Source organism: Ornithorhynchus anatinus, chromosome X5, assembly GCF_004115215.2.
Source record: "Ornithorhynchus anatinus isolate Pmale09 chromosome X5, mOrnAna1.pri.v4, whole genome shotgun sequence".
In the NCBI taxonomy this organism is placed as follows: domain Eukaryota; kingdom Metazoa; phylum Chordata; class Mammalia; order Monotremata; family Ornithorhynchidae; genus Ornithorhynchus; species Ornithorhynchus anatinus.
This window is the reverse complement of record NC_041753.1, coordinates 61,046,493-61,070,903: the sequence shown is the minus strand read 5'-3', so window position 1 is coordinate 61,070,903 and position 24,411 is coordinate 61,046,493. Positions and strand designations below refer to the sequence as shown.

The window sequence follows — 24,411 nt, the reverse complement described above, 5'->3', positions numbered from 1 at the left end:
CCCCGGCCCCGTGCGCGAGCCCCGGCCCCGTGCGCGAGCCCCGGCCCCGTGCGCGAGCCCCGGCCCCGTGCGCGAGCCCCGGCCCCGTGCGCGAGCCCCGGCCAGATGGCAGGAACTGGCCCGGGAACGAGCAAGGGCGGGCGCGCGCGCTCCCCGAAGGGAGGGGTCGGCCCGCGGAGCGCATCCCGCGCGCCAAGGCCCCGCCCCTCCCGCCCCTCCCGCCCCTCGCGGGCGGAACTGCGCAAGCCCGGCCGTTGAACCCCCTCGCTCGCTCGCTTCGCCCGCCCGAGCCGAGCGGCGGCGACCCGGGAGCTGCAGGGAGGAGCGGGTGGAGCCGGCGGTGACGGTCCGGGGCCGCGGAAAAAAAGGGCGCTCAGGTGAGTTCCCGGGCAGCCCGCCGCGCCCCAGGTTTCGGGGCTTGCGCGCCCTCGGAGTCGCGTTCGGTAAGTGGCTGTTCAAGATGGCCGCCAGGGGGCAGCTCGCCTGACCTGCTTTCGACTGCGAGCCCGGGCGGCGGAGGTCGTGGGTTCTAATGCCTCCCCCGCCTCTCAGCTGCCGCGTGACCTTGGGCGAGCCGCTGCGCTTCTCTGGGCCTCAGTGACCTCATCTGGAAAATGGGCATCGAGACCGGGAGACTCGACTCTATTTATTGCCATTGTTCTTGTCTGTCCATCTCCCCCGATTAGACTGTAAGCCCGTCAAACGGCAGGGACTGTCTCTATCTGTCGCCGACTTGTTCATCCCAAGCGCTTAGTACAGTGCTCTGCACATAGTAAGCGCTCAATAAATACTATTGAATGAATGAATGAATGAATGAACCGGGAGTCCCCCACGGGGGATCACCTGCTGACCTCGTATCTACCCCAGCGCTTAGATCAGGGCTTGGCACTTAGGAAGCGCTTAACAAATACCATCACTATTATTATTATCATTGAGGTGTCCATCTCCTCGATTCTCTTTGTCGGGATGATATTTGTCTTGTTTTTGTCCGTCTGGCTCCCCCGATTAGACTGCGAGCCCGTCGTTGGGCAGGGATCATCTCTATCTGTTGCCGATTTGTACATTCCAAGCGCTTAGTACAGTGCTCTGCACGTAGTAAGCGCGCAATAAGTACTATTGAATGAATGAGTTATTATTGTGCCTGTAAAGTGACGGGGGGGGGGACGACACGACGGTGAGAAACCAAAGCTCCAGTCGATTCTCAATCGTCCCAGTTAATAGAAAAGGAGAAGCCGCGTGGCCAAGTGGGAAGAGCTTGGACCTGGGTTCTAATTCTGCCCTGCCAGTTCCCCCTCTGTGACGTTGGGCAACTCACTTCACTTCTCTGGACCTCACTTACCTCTTCTGGAGAATGGGGATTTGGTGCCAGGCCTTCCTGGTGAAGACCGTGAGCCCCATGTGAGACAGGGGTTAGGTCCGGTGTGAGAAACGTGTAGCTCTCCCAGCGCTTAGCACAGTGCTTGGCACAGAATAAGTGCTTCACAGATATTTTAAAAGGTGACCCAATCAGAATAACAAAATACGAATAAGGTGGTGACTCTGCTCCTCCGTGAGGGGAGAGAGGATGGAGATCTCTGCCGGGCGTCGGGGGTTAGATGTGCTTGGAGGTGGGCCTAGGTGTCAAAATTAAGGAAGTTTGGAAGAGGGGCACTTGGGGAAAAGGCAATCCGGATAATCGACTCAAGGATAACTGAAAACTCAGCAAATGATGAGTGGTATTTATTAAAAATAATGTTGGTATTTGTTAAGCGCTTACTATGTGCAGAGCACTGTTCTAAGCGCTGGGGTAGATAGAGGGTAGTCGGGTTGTCCCACGTGAGACTCACAGTCTTCATCCCCTTTTTACAGATGAGGTAACTGAGGCACAGAAAAGTTAAGTGACTTGCCTGAGGTCACACAGCTGACAAGTGGCAGAGCTGGGATTCAAACCCATGGCCTTTGACTCCCAAGCCCGTGCTCTTTCCACTGAGCCACGCTGCTTGAGCCCTCGCTGTGTATCGAGCACTGTGCTAACTGTCCTGCTCTGCAAATCACCCGGCATTGAGCCAAAAAGCAAAATGGAAAAAAGTCGTTCAACTTTTTAATTGTCGCGTGGGTTTTTGAACTGCTGAGAGGAATCAGAAACACCTTTTTTAAACCTGGGGCATTGCAGATCTGCTGTTAAAAAAAAAAAAAAAAAAAAAAAGAACCACCAACCCGTATGCACCAGCCTCTGTGATTATTGGCCGAGTGATGATAAAATATCAGAAATTGGGTTTCCCTAGCACCTTTCTTCTGAAGAAGCCGAATCTCACTGTAAAAGGGTATTATTTCAGATCAGATTACTTTTTTGAAGAAGATGGGAAAGTGTTCACCGTGGTAGGTGAGAAAGTGAAGGACGAAGCAGTGTGGCTTAGTGGAAAGAGCCCGGGCTTTGGAGTCAGAGGTCATGGGTTCGAATCCCGGCTCTGCCACTTGTCAGCTGTGTGACTGTGGGCAAGTCACTTAACTTCTCGGTGCCTCCGTTACCTCATCTGTAAAATGGGGATTAACTGTGAGCCTCATGTGGGACAACCTGATGACCCTGTATCTACCCTAGTGCTTAGAACAGTGCTCTGCACATAGTAAGCGCTTAACAAAATTCAAAGGGGCGGTTTTTTAAGGTCGGCCCGGGTCGGAATTTAATACTCTTATTCTAGTTTTACTCCCCTCTCTGCTTTTTCCGTTGTGCCTAGTTGCACCGGAGAGAGAGAGAAAGTCAGAGAGAGGTGGGGAGGAGATTGGGGGAGGGAGAAGAGGAAAATGAGAGGAATGAAAAGAAAGGGGGAAATGGAGAGAGCTCAGAGACCAGCCAACATAAAAGACACTTTCTAAAAGACCCCAAGATAGTAGGAAGCGAGCAGTGCGACACAGTAAAGAGGAAGTCGTGTCGGCTCAATGTAATTTGCTTTTGTAGAGGAGCTTGTCACAAAGACTAGGAGAAACCATGAGCGCAGTTGAAACCTGCCCAGTGAAACTGAAGGTGGAAATGCCCGAGGTTCATTGGACTCACCGAAGAGCTTGCCGAAACACAGAATCTGGCCACTGGGGTGTGAATCCTTGTGGAGCGGCTGCCGAACAGCGCTGTTATCTGGACTTGCTCAGATTCGCAGTGTAGCTTTAGATCTCAGTGTGGCATCTCAGAGACGTGATCTCTGTTGCCCAGCAGGAACAGGAGGAGTGCAGGGAACACCACTGGGGTGCTTACACTTGTTTTTGACAACTGTACGAAAGCATTGGCCATCGTTGGAAGGATTAGAGCTAGCAACTTGGGGCGCCCCTTTCTGCCCTTGCCATTTCAAGCCCCTTTTTGTTGCTGCTCTGCTCTCCACCCAGAGCACAAGTGGAAAGAGCCCGGGCTTGGGAGTGAGAGGTCATGGGTTCGAATCCCAGATCTGCCACTTATCAGCTGTGTGACTGTGGGCAAGTCACTTGACTTCTCTGGGCCTCAGTGACCTCATCTGTAAAATGGGGATTAAGACTGTGAGCCCCACGTGGGACAACCTGATTACCCTGTATCTACCCCAGCGCTTAGAACAGTGCTCTGCACATAGTAAGCGCTTAACAAATACCAACATCATTATTATTATTATTATCATTAGAGTAGTCGGGCCAGGGAGGCAATGGGCCTGACCGGACTCTAGCCAGAGCTGCCATCTTGAAACAGGATTATTGGATGGGTACGTCCAGGAAATAGGAGGTTCTGGGAAGTTCGGAGCGGAGGGCAAGAACCGGGCATGATCCAGTAGAAAGAGCATGGGCCGAGGAGTCAGAGGACATGGAGTCTAATCCTAGTTCTGCTACGCCCCTGCTGTGTGACCTTGGGCATTTAATGGTATTTGGTAAGCGCTTACTGCACGTCAAGCATTGTTCTAACCACTGGGGTCGATACAAGTTAATCGGGGCGGGCACAGTCCCTGCCCCACTGGGGCTTACGGTCTAAATAGGAGGGAGAACAGGTCATGAATGTTTCCTTTACTCCACCCTCCACCTCCCCAAAGCCTATACGAATTCCTTTCCTTTTTCTTCCTGGCTGAAAATCAACTTGCCTTCATGGGCATCTTTTCCAGTTCCCTACTTGAGCTGGACTCCTCAGTCTTTGTTGTCAGCACCTATAAAATGGTTGTGCCTGTACTTCTGGATCTTTAGGGTGCCCAGGCCCCCCGTCACGTAGTCTTTGAACCCCATCTTTAATTTTATTGTGCTCCCAGGGCTGGAATTGGGCTACAATTAGTGCCAGCAAGTGGGGGGGGGGGGCCCAAAGAGTCAGTCGTATTTATTGAGCACTTACTGTGTGCAGAGCACTGTACTAAGAGCTTGGGAGAGTACAATATAACAATAAACAGACACGTTTCCCGCCCACAACGAACTTACAGTGTAGAAGTCATGGGGATATGCATGCAATGGTGAGAGGGCTCCAGTGCTGTTCTCGCCTGTGCCCTCAGGTCCAACTCAGTGCTGCCATGGCAACCTGGATCTAATGATGGTATTTTGTTAATGATGGTATTTTGTTAAGTGCTTACCCATGTGCCAAGCACTGTTCTAGACGCTGGGGTAGATGCAAGGTAATCAGGTTGTCCCACGCAGGGCTCACAGTCTTAATCCCCATTTTCCAGATGAGGTAACTGAGGCACCGAGAAGCTAAATGACTTGCCCAAAGTCACACAGCTGATAAGTGGCAGAGCCGGGATTAGCACCCACGCCCTCTGACTCCCAAGCCCGGGCTCTTTCCACTAAGCCACGCTGCTTCTCTATCGCAACCCCTCCTCACCATTACCTGATTTGGCCTGTTGGAAAGGTAAAAAACAGGGAAAAATCAGAGGGAGAAATGAGGGAGGTGGAATGGAAAAGAAAGAATTCTGGGAAGGATATGGGAGACAGAGAGATCCCGTCCAGGAGAAGTAGAGAATCAGGAAGGGGTGAGATGATTCCGAGGACAGATAGGGTGCACAGCTCTATTGATGTCTTTTTACTTATATTGATGCCTGTCTCCCCCCGCCCCCCATCTAGACTGTGAGCCCGTTTTGGGGAGGGATTGTCTGTATTGTACTTTCCATGCGCTTAGTACAGTGCTCTGCACACAGTACGAGCTCAATAAATAATAATAATTTTGGTATTTAAACGTTTAGTATGTGCTGAACACTGTTCTAAGTGCTGGGGTAGATACAGCGTAATCAGGTTGTCCCACGTGGGGCTCACAGTCTTAATCCCCATTTTCCAGATGAGGTAACTGAGGCACTGAGAAGTTAAGTGACTTGCCCAAGGTCACACAGCTGACAAGTGGGAGTGGGGATTAGAACTCACGTCCTCTGACTCCTAAGCCAGGTCTCTTGCCCCTAAGCCACGCGGCTTCTACGATACGATTGAATGAATGAACGAATACTTTAGCGTGGCTTAGTGGAAAGAGCCCAGGCCTAGGAGTAAGAGGACGTGGGTTCAAATCCCTCTTCTGCCACTTGTCTGCTTTGTGAGCTCGGGCAAGTCATTTTACTTCTCTGTGCCTCAGTTACCTCATCTGGAAATGGGGATTAAAAGCGTGAGCCCCACGTGGAACAACCGGATTACCCTGTATTCATTCATTCATTCATTCAGTAGTATTTATTGAGTGCTTACTATGCACAGAGCACTGTACTAAGCGCTTGGAATGTACAATTTGGCAACAGATAGAGACAATCCCTGCCCATTGATGGGCTCACAGTCTAATCGGGGGAGGCAGATGGACAAAAACAAAATAACTTAATCACGATAAATAGAATCAAGGGGATGTACACCTCATTAACAAAATAAATAGGGAATAAAAATATATACAAATGAGCACAGTGCTGAGGGGAAGGGAGAGGGGGAGGAGCAGAAGGAAAGCGGGGGGAGGGGGTTTAGCTGAGGGGAGGTGAAGGGGGGGCAGAGAGAGAGCAGAGGGAAAAGGGGAAGCTCAGTCTGGGAAGGCCTCTTGGAGGAGGTGAGCTCTCAGTAGGGCTTTGAAGAGGGGAAGAGAGTTAGTTTGGCAGAGGTGAGGAGGGAGGGCATTCCAGGACAGGGGAATCTACCCCAGCACTTAGAACAGTGCTTGGCACATAGTGAGGGCTTAACAAATACCATAATTTATTTCTTTTCAATTTAAACTCAGGCCCAAGCAAATATTTCTTGTGTTGTTGCTAGTGAACCAACTGCTATGGGGTGTGTCTGACCTCTTGTGGTCGGATCTAAAACCTCAACCCGTGGCTGTGAGTGTCCGGGAAAATGTATAAAATGTGCATTGCCAACCCCCTCTGACCAGCAATCCCCGGTAAGTCTTTCGATTTCCTGACTTTGATTTATTTTTTATTTTAGAAAACGGAAAGAACTCTTCCTTCAAAAGCATAAATGGTAAAATCGTTGGTCATCGGAATCAGCGGGTAAGTATCTTCTAGTACAGCGTCCTAGCACGGGGGAAACTCTGGAGATCTAAGATTTATTCTTGTGCCCCTTGGTAGATCTGGCCATGAAAATATGGAAAGCTTTTTCCTTCAGCTGCGTGCCCCCACGTCCTTCCCTCGGCGTGTGCATTTGCATGTTTTGTTGCGTTCAAGAAGACGGGGTGTGGTTGGGTGGCGGTGGCGTGAAAAATTGTATTTTGTATTAATGCATCATGCAACCCATAAGGAAAATGTGGCATTGAGTACACCTCCTGGACACATTCTTATAGGGCATCAATTGTTTGCATTCCCCATGGCTCAACTTGTTCCGTAGCGGAAGAAAGGAAATATTAGCTAAGGGTCTTTTCTTCAATAAATCAATCAGTGGTATTTATTGAGTCCTTACTGAGGGCACAACACTGTATTAAACTCTTGGGAGAGTACAATCCGGTTGGCAGACATGATTTGTGCCCTCAAGGAGGTTACAATCCATAGCCTAGTGGAAAGAGCCCAGGCCTGGGAGTTAGAAAACCTGAGTTCTAATCCAGCTCTGCCACTTGTCTGCTGTGTACCTTGGGCAAGTCACTTAACTTCTCTGTGCCTCAATTTCCTGATCAGTAAAATGAGGGTTAAATCCTGCTTCCTCCTTCATAGACTGTGAGTCCCATGTGGCGCAGGGATTGTGTCCAACCTGATTATCTCATATCTCCCCCCAATGCTTAGTACAGTGTTTGGCACATAGCGCTTATCGAATACCAAAAGTATTATCATCATTACATTGTTATCAATGTTATCATCTAGTAAATTGGGTCTCTAACCAAAGTCATGGTGGCTAGCTCACTGGCTTGGGAAGGATTTCTCCTTTTTTTTTTTTTTCTTTTTGCATAACCCTCTATTTGTTTTCATGTCATCAGTGCTTAGAACGGTGCTTGGCACATAGTAAGCACTTAACAAATACCATAATTATTGTTATTTAAATGTTTCTCATGGTCTTGGTATTTTTCCTTCTTCTTTGGCTCAGCGTGACAAATGGTGGGAAGACAACCTTGGCTAGAAACCTTCAAAGACAACTCCCAAACTGCAGTATCATCTCTCAGGATGACTTCTTTAAGGTAACACAAAAACTTTTTCGAAGTATAAAGCACGGGGAGGCCCTCCGCTATCGCCGAGCTAGATGATATGACACTGCAAAAGGCTACTGAGGGAGTTTGTGGAGTCTCTGTCACTGGAGAGCTTTAAGAAAAAATAAAACAACCATGCTTTACTTATTCACCTAGAACGCTCCTAGAACGAGTCATCTACACTCGCTGCCTAGAATTCCTTAACTCCCATTCTCTCCTGGACCCCCTCCAATCTGGCTTCCATCCTGTCCACTTTACCCAGGCTGTTCTCTCAAAGGTCACCCACGACTTCCTTCTTGCCAAATCCAATGGCTCCTACTCTGTCCTAATCCTCTTTGACCTCTCAGCTGCCTCTGACACTTGACCATCCCCTTCTCCACACCTTATTTCACCTTGGCTTCACGGACTCCGTCCTCTCCTGGTTCTCCTCTTATCTCTCTGGCCGTTCATTCTCGGTCTCCTTCGCAGGCTCCTCCTCCCCCTCCCATCCTCTAACTGTCGGGGTTCCTCAAGGGTCAGTTCTTGGCCCTCTTCTGTTCTCCATGTACACTCACTCCCTCGGTGAACTCATCCGCTCTCACGGCTTCAACTATCATCTCTATGCAGATCTACATCTCTGCCCCTGTCCTCTCCCCCTCCCTTCAGGCTCGCATCTCCTCCCGCCTCTGGGACGTCTCTACCTGGATGTCTGCCCGCCACCTAAAACTCAATATGTCCAAAACTGAGCTCCTCATCTTCTCTCCCAAGCCCTGTCCTCTTCCTGACTTCCCTATCACCGTGGATGGTACAACCATCCTTCCCGTCTCTCAGGCCCGCAACCTCGGTGTCATCTTTGACTCGGCTCTCTCGTTCACCCCACACATCCGATCCGTCACCAAAACTTGCCGGTCTCTCGTTTATAATATTGCCAAGATCCGCCCTTTCCTCTCCACCCAAACGGCTACCTTACTGTTACAGGCTCTCATAGTATCCCGGCTGGATTATTGTCAGCCTTCTCTCGATCTCCCTTCCTCCTCTCTCTCGCCGCTCCAGTCTATTCTTCACTCTGCTGCCCGGCTCATCTTCCTGCAGAAATGCTCTGGGCATGTCACTCCCCTTCTTAAAAACCTCCAGTGGTTGCCTATCAACCTCCGCATGAAACAAAAACTTCTCACTCTAGGCTTCAAGGCTCTCCATCACCTTGCCCCCTCCTACCTCTCCTCCCTTCTCTCTTTCCACTGTCCACCCCGCACGCTCCGCTCCTCTGCCGCTCACCTCCTCACTGTCTCCTGTTCTCACCCATCCCGCCGTTGACCCCTGGGATGTCCCACGGTCCTGGAATGCCCTCCCTCCTCACCTCCACCAAACTAATTCTCTTCCCCTCTTCAAAACCCTACTTATAGCTCACCTCCTCCAAGAGGCCTTCCCAGACTGAGCTCCCCTTTTCCCTCTGCTCCCCCTCTACCCCCCCCACCTCTCCTCAGCTAAACCCTCTCTTCCCCCCCTTTCCCTCTGCTCCTCCCCCTCTCCTATCCCATCCCCTCAGTACTGTACTCGTCCGCTCACCTTTATATATTTTCATTACCCTATTTATTTTGTTAATGAGATGTACATCACCTTGATTCTATTTATTTGCTATTGTTTTATTGAGATGTTCATCCCCTTGATTCTATTTATTGCTATTGATCTTGTCTGTCAGTCTCCCCCGATTAGACTGTAAGCCCGTCGAAGGGCAGGGACTGTATCTGTTACCGATTTGTACATTCCAAGCGCTTAATACAGTGCTCTGCACATAGTAAGTGCTCAATAAATACTATTGAATGAAGGAATTCACCTACCTGGAATTGGGAGGCTGAACTCCCTCAAGATCCCTTTCAGCTCCATTATTCTGTGATTTTTATGATGTGAGGTGCGTTCAGAAAATGGATCCATCACTGAACGTATGCGTAGATTAAACGAAGTGTTTCGACAGTGTGAATAATGCTAATGAGATATGATAGCCAGCATTTTACCAACTAGATAGCTCTAATAATTGGCATTTCTCTCAAGCCCCAATAGAAAACCAGTCCTGGTTTATTGAACACCTCCATCCAATGTAATGAGGTGATAACGATGAGACTGTATTTGAATGCCTTGCTTGGTAGGAAGGAGGCTGTGGCTTTTTATGTAAAGTCTTCCCCGGGGGAGTCCTAACGGGGCTACTTTGAGGGCCTTCTGCTCATCTAACTAGCAAATAATCCTCCCTTTAACATCCTCAGTGGCTGGTTGCAGGATTAGATTTCCAGAGGCTGCATGTCTACCAATCCCTGAACGTAAGGCACGGCCATGGTTCAAGGATTCTCACCTAATGTTGGTATTTAATGTTGGTATTTGTTAAGAAACGCTTACTATGTGCAAAGCACTGGGGGAGATTCAAGGTCATCAGGTTGTCCCACGTGGGGCTCACAGTCTTAATCCCCATTTTACAGATGAGGGAACTGAGGCCCAGAGAAGTTAAGTGACTTGCCCACAGTCACACAGCTGATAAGTGGCAGAGCCGAGATTTGAACCCATGACTTCTGACTCCCCAGCCTGGGCTCTTTCCACTGAGCCATGCTGCTTCTAAATGAATTGTGGAGTTCCCTCTCCTCACTGCTGACTGCTCAATAATAATAGTAATAATAATATTTGTTAGGTGCTTACTATGTGCCAAGCACTTCAGTAAGTCCTGGGGTAATAATAATGATGATGGTATTTGTTAAGCGCTTACTCTGTGCAAAGCACTGTTCTAAGCGCTTGGAGCGGGGGATATAAGGTGATCAAGTTGTCCCACATGGGGCTCACAGTCTTAATCCCCATTTTACAGATGAGGTAACTGAGGCACCGAGAAGTTAAGTGACTCTCCGAAAGTCACACAGCTGACAAGTGGCGGAGTCGAGATTAGAACCCATGACCTCTAACTCCCCAGCCTGGGCTCTTTCCACTGAGCCATGCTGCTTCTAAATGAATTGTGGAGTTCCCTCTCCCCACTGTTGACTGCTCAATAATAATAGTAATAATAATATTTGTTAGGTGCTTTCTATGTGCCAAGCACTTCATTAAGTCCTGGGGTAATAATAATAATGATGATGGTATTTGTTAAGCGCTTACTCTGTGCAAAGCACTGTTCTAAGCACTTGGAGAGGGGTATATAAGGTGATCAAGTTGTCCCACATGGGGCTCACAGTCTTAATCCCCATTTTACAGATGAGGTAACTGAGGCACCGAGAAGTTAAGTGACTCTCCGAAAGTCACACAGCTGACAAGTGGCGGAGTCGAGATTAGAACCCATGACCTCTGACTCCCCAGCCTGGGCTCTTTCCACTGAGCCATGTTGCTTCTCTTAGATAGTAGATACACTCAGGTCGGACACAGTCCCTGTCCCACATGGGACTCTCAGTCTAAGTAGGAGAGAGAACAGGTATGAAATTCCCATTTTACAGTTAAGGAAACTGAAGCCAGGAGAAGTAAAGTGACTTGCCCAAGGTCCCACAGCAAGCAATCGGCAGTGCTGGGATTAGAATCCAGGTCCTCTGACTCCCAGGCCCGTGCTCTTTCCACTAGGCCATGCTGCTTCTCATGGCCAGAATCCTAGGTCTTACAGTTTAGGTAAAGTTAAATGGGTAGGAAATTGCAGCTTCTTTTCCACTTAATATGGAAGAAGCTTCCCAACTCTCTCCCTCCTCTTTCTTCTCTCTACCCTTCTCCCTCATTCATTTTCATCCTCCTCTCTTGCCCTTCTTTGTCCAGTGAGACAGAACTCCATCTGCCCCTTTCCAGAAATCTTTGCTATTTTTTTACAGTAGCATGAAATTATAGTGTGTGTGTTTGCATATGTATTGTGCCCTTGGAATCGGAGCAAGAGTTGAAAGAATTAGATTAATTCAAAAGATGAAAGTTGTATTTTGTAAGCTAGGTTTTATTTTAAGGCCGGTAAGGTCTTTGTGGAGCACAATTTCACCTTATACTTTTCTTTTATTCCCCAGCCAGAATCTGAGATAGAGATTGATGAGAATGGATTTTTGCAGTATGATGGTAGGTTGATAAGTATTATGCACTGAATATTACACCAAACATTATGCATTTTTCATTTAGAAAATTAAATATCTGGTATGAGTAAATGGAAGCGATTTGAGAGTTTGAGAATTTACTCTGCACACATTTAATTAGTGTACTTTTAATGCATTTGTAAGATAGACACTTGTTTTTGCAATTTTCTCTGTGGATTTTGGTTTGGATTTTCAAAATGTATTGTATTAAGGTTCCAAGCCACAGGAGAATTACAATGAACTTTGAATTCTTGAGGAACAACACAAGAGGATACTTAAATGATTATAAATCACTTTGCAGGTTCAGACCATTGCTGTGGAAGGAGAGATGAAATCAATCAATCAGTGGTATTTATTGAGCACTAATTGTGTGCCAAGCACTGTATTAGTGCTTGGGAAAGCACAGTAATAATAATAGTTGTAAAGCGCTTACTTTGTGCCAAGTGCTGTACTGAGCTCTGGGGTAAGTATACTAGAGTTAGATTGGACACAACTGTTGTCCCACGTGAGGTTCGTAGTCTGAGGGAGACAGAACAGGTATTGAATCCCCATTTTACAGATGAGGAAACTGAGGCACTGAGAAGCAATTTGCTCAAGGTCACACCTAGTAGGCAAGAGGTGGAGCCAGGATTAGGTCCTCTGATTTCCAGGCCCGTGCTATTTCCACTAGGCCACACTGCCACAGTACAGTGGAGGTGGTAGATACGATCGCCGTAGAAAACAAAATAGAGTGTGACAGTGGAGTCAGTTGATGGAGTGGAGACAATAGGGCATCAATTTCCATATGAAGTTATATGTCTACGAGTCTATTGCAGCATATAACCTATCTGGTTGTGAGATTTGGACCTACTCCCGAAGATACGTCCTACTTCTCGGGCAGTTTCACCACCATCAGCTGTGAACCCATACTCAACCTCAGATGACTGAACAAAATTGCCAATCACGCGGTCAACCTCGCCAGCAATGAGGCGATATTTATAACATCGCAGCTCTCCTGGGTGGCACCCGGGGAGAGAATGGAAGACAGCAGCCTAATCAAGCAGCCGTTGACTAGTGAACCGAAAGGGCACCCGGTCCTGAAGAGTAGACTACAATATTTAAAGAGATAGTGGAGCACAATACGGCATACCAGGGGACTTTAGAGAAATCACCAGAGGAGCTGCTAATCAAGAGTGCGATTGCTTTCCTTAAGGAGAGGCTTTACAAAGATCCAGTTACCGAGAGGCAGTCTTGAAAACAGAAATCGACCATGAACAGGGTAAACTTATTAGCACAGCAAGCAGCTCTCTTTCCGTGCACACAGTATGGAAGGGTTCTACATCAGCTATATCAACCATATTCGGGTGGTTGAAGCGGCGTGGCCTAGTAGAGCACGTGTCTGGGAGTCAGAAGACCCGGATTCTAATCCCAGATCTGCCACTTGTCTGCTGTATGACCTTGGGCAAGTCACTTCTCTGTGCCTCAGTTACCTCATCTGTAAAATGGGGATTAAGACTGTGAGGCATGGACTGTGTCCAATCTGTTTAGCTTGTATCTATTCCAGTGCTTAGTATAGTGCCTGGCGTATAACACTTAACAAATACCATAGAGACCGACAAACAAAAATTTGTGTGCCTGAATGTAGAATAGTTTGCACAGTCCTGGGTCTACTACAAAGCCCAACTTCACTCCAACAGCTATGGGTAGAGAATCAGTCAACTCTCACCAAATCTCTGAGAACCTTGTGGAATTTCTCAGCAAATGTGCTTAGCAGTTGCCAAATCCCTAGTTTATTGATGGTTTGTAAGGACAGTAAATCCAGAATTGAGAACTTTGTGTTGCCCTCTGCACTTTTCTCACATCTTTTGGGCTTCAGAGCTGTACTCCATTTTGGTTTGAAACCAAATGGCAATTTATGACTTTTTTTTAGTGGTGTATCCAGAAGGATTTTGTCTGAGATATTGTAAGAATGGAAGACAGTAAGCAGTCCCACTACTTTCCATAGTCAGCTCTCTCACCTTTCCTTTTGAAGATGGTGATTATGAGAGCATTTTTGAAGCTTTATGGCATCTCCTCAGTGTTTCACATGTGGTGGAGGAGCATATGCAAATGTCTAAAGAGGTGATTTCTGCAGGAATGCCATCAGATCTAGGTGCTCTTTCATTTTTCACAGTTTTGACGGAGGAGGTTACTTCCTCAAAAGTCTATACTGAAAATGGCATGGCTTTTCACATTCTGGCAGATTTTCTATGCCTTAAGGGATCTCCTCAGTAATGGAAGGCACGTTCAGAAATTCATTACTTTCCTGGCCATCTTGTAAGATTCCCCCCTCTTTGTCTATGGTGAGCGTGGTTCCAGCTGTTCTCTTCAGTAGTGCTATGACACTTTAGTAATAAGCTAAAGTCTTTAATTAGGTGGTCAACATATCCCAGGTGTCTTTAGCTTTGGGGTCCCACTGCTGGTCACGCATATACGTCCCTTCACAGATTTAGTAGTGTTTCCATTTTATTATGATGGTGAGGACGTGCGACTTGTTGTCAGATGCTTTTGGAGGCTTCCTTGCAATAGTTTTTCAGTAGGACATACTGGACCACAATTTCAAGGGGGTTCACAGGCAGACTGAGAGCCCGTCATTGGGCAGGGATTGTCTCTCTCTGTTGCCAAATTGTCCATTCCAAGCACTTAATACAGTGCTCTGCATATAGTAAGCACTCAATAAATACTATTGAATGAATGAATGAAAAATGGAGGGGCTCAATGTGGGTATAGGCACTGCGGATCTAGCAAGGTGAAGAAGTAACAACATTCATTCAATAGTATTTATTTATTGAGCAACATAAACTGCCAGAGTGAACTTCTGTGATGGGTGGGATTTTGAAACCCAGCTGTGAAGCAGTGTGGCCTAGTGGATAGAGCACGGGCCTGGGAGACAGAAGGACCTTGGTTCTAATATCGGCACTGCCATTTGCCTGCTGTGTGACCTTGGGTAAATCACTTAACTTCTCTGGACCTCAGTTCCCTCATATGTAAACTGGGGATTAATGCTGTGAGTCCCATGTGGGTCATGGACTGTGTCCAACCTGATGAGCTTATATCCACCCCAGCACTTAGTACAGAGCCTGGTACTTAACAAATACTGTAGATTTTTCAAAAAATGGTGAGCAACTAAGATAAATCTAGACAAAATCAAGTGAAACTCATATTGGAAGTTTCCAAAAGCAGAATTTGTCTTCTTTTTGAAAGAAGGATGAAAATACCAAATAAGAAATTTAGATTGCCAAATTTCCAAATATCAAGTATATTTGGTTTACTTTTTGCTCTTTCATTTTGGACATTAAAATTAGACTGATTAATATCCTCATTCATGATATGACCTTTCTTGGAGGTTTTAAGAGTTACCGGAAGATACCCTAGTCACCCTATTTTCCCTCCCTTAAAGAAAAATCATGTTTTGGATAAATGATGTAAGCTTCTTTTGTCACCTTAATTAAAAAAAACAAAAACCCTTAAAGCTCCATTTTACACCAAAATTATTTGCCGTTAGAATTTTTCAAGGGCAAATACAATTATATGCTTATGTAGTATTTACAGAGCACCGTGAGCATTTAAAATGCATCATCCTAAACCTCTTCATTGTGTTGCTTTTGTGTTCGCAGTGCTTGATGCTCTTAATATGGAAAAAATGATGTCCACTGTGCATTCCTGGATGAAGAATTCCCAACATGCCACAGGGTTACCTGACTCGGAAAGTACTGAGGGAGTTTATATTTTGATTATTGAAGGTTTTCTTCTCTTTAATTATAAGTAAGCAATTCTTTATTAACAATAAGCAATCTTACTCTGACGTTGACTCCAAATAAGTGGGAAATATTTGAGAGCTGAATGTGTTTATTTCCTTAGGCCCCTGGATACTATATGGAATAGAAGTTACTTTCTGACTATTCCCTATGAAGAATGCAAGAGGAGAAGGAGGTGAGATTTAGAATCATCCCATGTGATTATTCGGCCCTCCACATAGCTAATAGTGAAATCTGATTGATTTTTTTTGTAACAAAGAATTCTACAAACGATAAATGTTGGATCCGTTGTAAAGTTTAATGCTGTGGCTGAAAGCTATTTGAATAATTTTTGTAGATGCTCATGGGAAGCGGCCTGGCCTAGTGGATAGAGCACGAGCCTGGGAGTCAGGAGGACCTGGCTTCGTTCATTCGTTCAGTTGTATTTATTGAGCACTTACTGTGTGCAGAGCACTGTGCTAAGCACTTGGAAGAATACAATACAGCAGTAAACAGTCACATTCCCTGCCTACAATGGGTTTACAGTCTAGAGTGGGGGAAACAGACATCAATACAAATAAATAAAATTACAGATAGGTTCATAAGTGCTGTGGGGCTCTTCAGTATGCATTTCTAAATCTTGATGTGTTTTTGAATAGTGCTAGAGTCTATGTACCACCAGACCCACCGGGCTACTTTGATGGACATGTATGGCCCATGTACCAGAAACACCGAAGAGAAATTGATGACATCACATACAACATTGGTAGGTAGCTGTCTCTTTGTGGGTGGTAGGGTGACCAATAGAATTTTGCCTTTATTTGCTGATTGGCATGACAAGTTTAAATAACTATATTATGTTATGGAACAGTGTTTCTCATATGGGATTTGGGATCAGAGGAGAGTTTCAAGGGAATTAGCACTTCTCTACCTATCAGTTTGCATGCTATACTATTTAGGAACTTACCCATCCACCCACCCTCCTTCTTTCTCTTCATCTTCCTCCCAGCTATAATTTATTTCGTGTGTGCTCTCCCTCTAGATTAGAAGATCCTTGAGGGCAGGGATTGTGCCTTCTAGCTGAATTGTACTCTCCCAAGCAATCAGTGTCACAAGCCCCTGGCTTGTACCAACCAGGACTTTCCTGGACCAGGTTAGCCTCCGTGACACATAATAGAGTCAAACCAAACCACCAAGGTTACTGTGGAAAGTTTTACTTAGTTTTTTTTTTTTTTATAAACGTGCAGGGGAGTGACACATAAACACTCTCACTCACACCCCCTCAACCAAGGGTCCAGTACAGGTCTGCAGGTCAGGGGAGCCCGTTCTGTCGATCCCGCGGTGGGAGGTTGGGAGAAGTTTCTGGCTACGCGGACCGCTGATGCTGCCAGCCTCCTACTCACTCTGCTTCCCCCCAAACGCTGCTTCCTCTGTAGGCCGCTTCCCGCAAACACTACTTCCCTCCTCACGATTCAAAGCGACCAGCTTTTATCTGCCTTGGTCGTCGCAGCGTTTCTATGTGGAAGTTGTTGATTTGGTCCAGGCCCATCACTGGGTAGAGCAGGGAGAGAAGGCCACACGGGCCGGCAGCGACCCGTCCTGAAGTAGAGCACTCCACTTCTTTTGTGAATTTCTTCTTCTTCGTCGCCGTTGTTAGCGGGATCACAGACAGTCACTAGTAAAACAGCTTGTTGCGGGCTCACCGCCTCAGAACAATACACATAGTGGGGGAAATCAATAGTAACGATGGATTGTTTATACAAAAACCAGAGCTCCAGAGCTCTGAACAGCTGGTGGTGACCTCAGTCAACCAAAAGCTAGAAAAACGGGGTGGGAGTAGGAGTGGTAATATTTATCACAATATTTAGTGTGATGCACTGTACCAGGTGTTTGGGAAGTATAAAATGAAGAAGCGCCACCTCGTTGATAAAGCACAGGCCTGGAAGTCAGAGGGCCTGGGTTCTAATCCCAGTTTAGCCATTTGCCTGCTGTGTCTCCTGAACTTCCCTATATCTCAGCCGCCTCATCTTTAAAGTGGGGGTTCAATCCTGTTCTTCATCCTACTTAGACTGTGAACCCCATGTGGGACAGAGACTCTGACCTGATTATTTTGTGTCTACCCTAGTGCTTAGTACAGTGCTTGGAACTTAGGAAGTGCTTAACAAATTCCACCACCACCATTATTATTATTGTTGCCTTCATTATTATTATCTTCTCCACTCCCCCATTTAAGATTCCCCACATTGCCAAGAGGAGACAAACTGTGGCAATTGTAGGTTTTCACATTTTCACATTTTTCACTCCGCTGCCCAGCTCATCTTCCTGCAGAAACGCTCTGGGCATGTCACTCCCCTTCTTAAACACCTCCAGTGGTTGCCTATCAACCTCCGCTCCAAACAAAAACTCCTCACTCTAGGCTTCAAGGCTCTCCATCACCTTGCCCCTTCCTACCTCTCCTCCCTTCTCTCTTTCTACCGCCCACCCCGCACTCTCCGCTCCTCTGCCGCCCACCTCCTCACCGTCCCTTGGTCTCGCCTATCCCACCGTTGACCCCTGGGCTACGTCCTCCCGCGGTCCTGGAATGCCCTCCCTCCTCACCTCCGCCAAACTGATTCTCTTCCCCTCTTCAAAGCCCTACTTAAAACTGACCTCCTCCAAGAGGCCTTCCCAGACTGAGCTCCCCTTCTCCCTCTACTCCCTCTATTGCCCCCCCTTCACCTCTCTGCAGCTTAACCCTCTTTTCCCCCGATTTCCCTCTGCTCCTCCCCCTCTCCCTTCCCATCCCCTCAGCACTGTACTCGTCCGCTCAATTGTATATATTTTCATTACCCTATTTATTTTGTTAATGAAATCTACATCGCCTTGATTCTATTTAGTTGCCATTGTTTTTACGAGATGTTCTTCCCCTTGACTCTATTTATTGCCATTGTTCTTGTCTGTCTCCCCCGATTAGACTGTAAGCCCGTCAAAGGGCAGGGACTGTCTCTATCTGTTGCCGACTTGTTCATTCCAAGCGCTTAGTACAGTGCTCTGCACATAGTAAGCGCTCAAATACTATTGAATGAATGAATGAACTTTTTGGGGTGCTGAAGGGCCATACTGAGCCCCAGGAGACCCTGACTGGGAGGCTGGTTAAAAAGTGAAAACATTTAAGAATCGGGGAGTTCTTTGTGAAAAGAGCCTTGGTATCTGCATCTATTGTACTGAAACTGTGACAACAGCATGACCTAGTGAAAAGAGCACAGGTCTGGGAGTTGGGAGATCCAGGTCTAATCCTGGCTCTGACACATGCCTGCTGGGTTTGGGGTTTTATTTTTAACTGTGCTGAAAAGACCCCAAATCTCCCACCCTACACAAAGTTCTGATGATCTTGTGTCTAGCCCAGTGCCTGACACGTAATAAGTGCTAAACAAATACCACAGTTGTCATTATTAGGGGAAATCTTGAGAGGTTCTTCCTTAAGTAAAATATTTTAATGGAAAATGTCACTGCACCTCGTGGAAATGTTTCATTGGAAACTACCTTATGAATAGGAGAATGCAAATGATTTTTTGGGTTGAGGGTATTCTTGGTGATTTCAGGAGTTCAGCCCAGGGAGCTATGAGGTTAGAAAGCCCCCAACAAAAAGTACACAACATAGGGGGTTCCCAGCCCAACTCCTTTCTGTTACCTTTTACAGTTAAAATGGTTGACTCACTTCTCAGGCTCAGCTGTAGAGTTCATGTGTAAGACTAATCGTGGAAACCAAAAGAAAGAAATTTGGGATTGTGGCCTGCAGAGACAAAATGGAGGGTGAATGCATCAGCAAGTTAATCAGTGGTATTTGTTGAGCACTTATCGTGGGCAGTGCACTGTGCTAAGTACTTGGGAGAGTACAATATAGCAAAGTTGGTAGGCCCTTTCCCTGCCTATAAGGATCTTAACAGTCTAGAGCCGGAGACGGGCATTAATTTAAATAAATAAATTACGGTTTTGTAAGTTAATGAATGGGCTGTACGTATTCCTTAGTAATGGTATTTATTAAGCTCTTTTTATGTGCCAAAACACTGGGCTAGATAAAAGATCATCAGACCTTTGTGTAGAGTGGGAGGTTTTGGGTGTTTTAAGTACTGTTTAAAAAAAATCCCATGATTTAGAATGTCCAGAATAGAAGTAAGTCCAGTTACCCCAGTATTCCAGATAGTCGATTTCCTTCATTCAGAGTAGCAAAGCTCTTTTGGGTCCTTGAGGTCAGCCGTTGACCTTTAGTTCGTCAGTCAGTCAGTTTATTGAGCGCTTACTGTGTGCAGAGCACTGTACTAAGCGCTTGGGAGAGAACAATCTAGCAATCACATTTCCTGCCCACAACAAGCTTACAGTCAAGAAGGGGAGACCAACATTAAAATAAATAAATAAATAAATAAATAAATAGACAGATATGTATATGAGTGCTGTAGGGCTATGGGGGTGGGGGGATGAATAAACGGAGCAAGTCAGGGAGACACAGAAGGGTGGGTGTACTAAAGCGAGTAGGCTGGCTATTCCAAAAAAGAGGGATCCTCAAGTTTGGATAACTGGGTTTTCCAAATGTGTAGAAACCCAAAATATGGGAGTTTTTTAAATATGATTTTTCCATATGAGGTATATGGCAAGCATTCCCATTCCACTGAATTCCTTCTCCAATCCTGGCTTCATTCTGAAGGAGGCAACCAACTGCTTGTTCTTGGCTCTGGTTGTTGTATTCCGGCTATTTTAGCTGACTGGTTTTTAAATAGGCTGTGGTCGTACACTCTTTATTTTAATACATTGGCAGTAGATGTCATTTTCACACTCTTTTTAAGCAGCTAAAAAAGCCTGCTGTTCAGTTTAATAATCTTATGAATACATATCAATGTTCTTATTGTTTGCTTCCCAGTTTATTTAGATGGTACCAAATCTGAGAGAGACCTGTTTTTACAGGTGTATGATGATCTAATAAAGGAGCTGGTAAAGACAAAGTGTAAGTATTGCCTTATTAAACTGGGTTAGAGAGGAGGAACCAGGAAACTGCTTCTTGGCTGCCGTCCTCCAGGGTAGTGTCAGAAGTTTCATAATTTTCTGGAATTTAAATAAAGTAAAATATGATCTAGCTTTGAATAACATTCAGGTTTTCTTGTAGAGTGTTATATAAGCTTTGTTCCTGGGGTTGTTTCTTTTGATTTTGAAACCTTAATGGCATCCTCATTGGTCTTTGTTATTTTCCTTCATTCTGTCGATATTTTAAGGTTAAATATTTTTAGCAGGTGGGTGTGTAGAATTTCAATGTGGCCAGATTACCCTTTCCGCTGACTGGCACAAGTAAAACAGATGGTTTTATATGTTTTGATTACTTATTTTTTTAAATCTCACCTTCTTTACTCTCCCCACCTACACACACATACAGACACAAAAAAAGACACCAACAAAAATCCATAATCCTTACTTGCTAATTTCGCAAAACTAAGTCTCTCTAAAGGGGTTTCATTCTTGCCTTCTATCAGCCTAGGTTCTGATTACTTAAATGGTTGGCTTTCAATCAAAAAAGGCTGCCATTCACTTCCAGACTAAAATAGCAATCTAAGGAAGATATGTGGCTGTTGCAACAGTAGTAAAAAAGGGTTTTAGCTCCCTTCTTCCCTGGTGAGGTTCGCTTCCCCCGTCCACACTGACCCAAAGCTTTCTTCTTTCCTTCCAGCAGGGCTTGCAATTCATAGAGCTAAAATTTTCTGCCGCAATGGCAGTTTCTTACTATCTGGGTTGATCCCAGCCCAATACCCTTTAGTGACTGACCTCTCTTCCAGGAACAACTAGCTGATAGATAAGGACGGGTACCTGGAAGTACAGGGACAGAGTTCAGGGCTGCAAGGGAAGTAGAGGGTATCAGAGTTCTGACTCTGACTCTAGGCAATCCCCCGGGCTTCACTTCTGAGCCCCAGAGGGAAACTGCCTCTGCGGCACTTCTGGATTCAATCAATCAATCAATGGCACTATGGGCAGAGTACCGTACTAAGCGCTTGGGAGAGTACAGTACAATAGAATTAACCACATTCCCTATCCATAACAAGCATACAGTCTAGAAGCAATCTATGCCTGCTTGCTTCACCTACCTCCAATTTATTTTAAAGTCTGTCTCCCTTGCTAGATTTTCAGCTCTTTGAGGACAGGGATAGTATCTACTTACTCTATTATAGTCTCCCAAGAGCTTAGTATAGTGTTCTGCAAACAGTAAGTGCTCAATAAATGGCACTGATTGATTAATTGTAACCCATATTGCTTTGAAGTACTATCTCTTTGGAGTAGATTGCTCTATCAAATGCAAATAACATGTATTTTTCTATTTCCAGTGTCTTGAGGGGTGGGCAAGGCTTCTTTTTCAAAAATAACATCGTAAAGATGGAATACAGTTGGATTCTTCCCAGCCTGTATTTGAAGAGTATGGAGATCTGATTTAATCAGCTATAGCCACTGCACTCTACAAACTGATCCTGCCAAACTAATCATCATTACGACCCTAATGCTTCGTATATCTGAATGCAATCTGTCATCTGTGTAATCTCGCTGGCTCTCAGCAGTATTCATAAGAGATTTATTCTCCCCAGTTTTAAAAACATGCAGTTCAGCTCTCTGGGACTTCATAAAACAAAGGTATTATAAACACCTACTAATCACCTCTGTGGCTGGTATTATGATAACTTTATGCCACATACCCATCTATTTGCCCTTTAAAATAAGGGTGAATTGGACAGAATTGAAACGGTTTCAGGTAACCTCTTGTTGTACTTTATTTGCTCAGAATAGTAATCCAGAAAGTGATTTGGTGATTGATATATATATATGGGTGTATGTATATATATATAAAAATATATGTATTACCATGAATGCACTCTGAACTTGAAGTTTGAAGTCTCAGTTGGAGATTAACTTTGAGGATGCGGCTAGAAGATTTTGTTCGTTTTCTTAAAACTACATTCTATGCAATGCAGGGATCCTACTGTAATAGAAGCAAATTTGTTGTAATTCATTTTGTTGTACTCTTAAATCAGTCCGGAATATCTGTGGCTTGACATTTTCAGTCAAAAGCAATATTTTCCTTGAATTACTGAGACTTTTACATTTTAAATCCAACTCTCTCAGTGCCTAAAATTAATCATTCATTGTGTTATGCTCTTGGGAAAGGTCCTTCACTCTACTGGCTTGCTAGGGGACTATTTAATGTGTGGTGCTTACGTGGTTCAAACATGGCAGTAATACACTACATAGTCCTCTAGTGGTTTAGAAGAGTGAATGGTCCTTCCAAAGAGTCTAACTTACTACCAGTGAGTTATTTTAGGCCCTGGGAGAATCGGACTCACTGTTTCCAACGTTACTCGTTTGTTAGGGGAAAAGCCATTGCTTCAAAATATTTTGGTCAATCCCTTGGTGGTATGTACTGAGCACTTCCTGTGTGCAGGGCACTGTACTTAGAGCTTGGGACAGTACACTATACCAGAGTTGGTAGACATGGTCCTTGCCCATAAGGAGCTTATAGTGCTTACAGACTGAAGTTTACAAAATCGTGAAAGATGTGGGCAGATCAGATAACATATTGATCTGCCCCAAATCCCACAGTACCAGAACTAGGGGACGCTCACTCACACTGATGGGTGGTTGGGTCATAACAAAAAAGAAACATTTCTTCACTCAGTGAGGAGGGGAAAGGAGGGGTGCAGGGGGATGATAACTATATGCGGATAGAAATAGCAGGTAAAGAGGGGTTTGGGAAATTCATGGATGAGAGGTTCATAATGGATGACTAGAGAGAGAGTTAAGAATGTAAAAGAGAACATTTGGAACCAATCAATGGTATTTATCGAGCGCTTACTGTGTGTAGAGCAGTGTACGAAGCCCTTGGGAGAGTCCAATATAACAGAGTTGGTAGACGTTCTCTGCCACATCAAGCTTACAGTCTAGAAGGATTCCACGATTCCACCAAACCTTCTGTTGCCACAATCACAGACAGAACCTTGGGCTGGAAAGACCGCTGGCCTGACCCAATAATAGCACTGCTTTGTCATCCTGTAGTCTTGAGTTGGAAATATATGGAAATACAAGACTATGTGAAAATAAAAATGATTCAGATATTGAGCTGTATCCATATTTCTAGGCTCATTTGTTTCGCCATACCAAATCCTACCTCAGAATCTGGACAGATTAAACCTGCACTGTTAGATCCAAATCCCGAGGCTGTGGACCAGTTGAACTATGTCCAATTGTGATCTCCTTCAACCTAGACTCTAGACAGGATGTGAAAACAGTAAGAAACAGACTGCATCCCACATCCATTGAAAGTTCTCGAAAGCCGAACAATCCAGCCTAAAAAGACAAGTACTTATCTCTTTACAGGTAGGCAAGATTGTCTCTAACTCTTCAAATAGGGGGAACGAAAATCGAAACAGTGAAGGAATAAATGCAAATTCTGATGATGGCATTTGGAAGGATGTTTGTGAAACCCCACCTTGCTCCAGAGTAATTGTATACTCCAAGTTCCCATTAACAAAGGTGCTGCCTTTTTTTTTTGGTATTTAAACACTGTGTGCCAAACTCTGTATCTAGTGCTGGGGTAGACACAAGATAATCAGGTCTGTCACATTCCTTGTCCCACACGAGGCTCTCCCAAGCGCTTAATATGGTGCTCTACGTACAGTAAACGCTCAATAAATATGAATGAATGAATGAATGAATGAGGCTCACTGTCTAAGGGGGAGAGGGAACAGATATTGAATCCTCATTTTACAGATGTAGAAACTGAAGCCCAGAGAAGTGAAGTGACTTACCCAAGATCACCCAGCAGGCAAGTGGCAGAGTTGGAATCTGAATCTAGGTTCCTCTGAGTCCCAGGCTTGGGCTCTTTCCGATAGGCCACACTGTTTCCTACTTGGGTGGAGAGAGGCTGGATGCTTTCATATGCTCACACCTTTCTTCCTTGTCTTGACTCTGTTACTTGTGGTTACAATCCATAGTTACCATTGTCTTTATCTGTCTTCTCCAACTAGGCTGTGATGCAGGACAAGGACTGTGTCTGATCTGGTATGTTTTTTACCTA

At 45.4% G+C, this 24,411-nt stretch overlaps 1 protein-coding gene across 3 annotated transcripts; it reads left to right on the top strand.

Annotated features, from left to right (window-relative positions):
* The first annotated feature begins 238 nt into the window (after nt 1–238).
* Nucleotides 239–23,459, top strand: NMRK1 (nicotinamide riboside kinase 1). Of its 3 annotated transcripts, none has more exons than XM_007667030.3 (9): nt 239–377; nt 6,346–6,410; nt 7,432–7,522; nt 11,515–11,563; nt 15,213–15,360; nt 15,457–15,528; nt 15,992–16,098; nt 20,271–20,310; nt 21,674–23,459. In XM_007667030.3, the coding sequence occupies exons 2-8, from the start codon at nt 6,379–6,381 to the stop codon at nt 20,276–20,278; spliced, it is 507 nt and encodes a 168-aa protein (XP_007665220.1). In that variant the 5' UTR covers nt 239–377; nt 6,346–6,378; the 3' UTR covers nt 20,279–20,310; nt 21,674–23,459. The 3 variants fall into 3 exon arrangements, with proteins under 3 accessions (XP_007665220.1, XP_007665221.1, XP_001506856.2); XM_001506806.5 differs by having other exon boundaries at nt 242–377; nt 20,227–20,310; XM_007667031.3 differs by lacking the exon at nt 20,271–20,310.
* The last annotated feature ends 952 nt before the right edge of the window (nt 23,460–24,411 follow it).

Bases quoted from the DNA above. Each gene is read 5' to 3' on its own strand.
- NMRK1 (XM_001506806.5), top strand. From the start codon at position 6,379: ATGGTAAAATCGTTGGTCATCGGAATCAGCGG. The intron at 6,411-7,431 runs GTAAGTATCTTC...TCTTTGGCTCAG, and splicing joins TTGGTCATCGGAATCAGCGG to CGTGACAAATGGTGGGAAGA. The intron at 15,529-15,991 runs GTGAGATTTAGA...GTTTTTGAATAG, and splicing joins GAATGCAAGAGGAGAAGGAG to TGCTAGAGTCTATGTACCAC.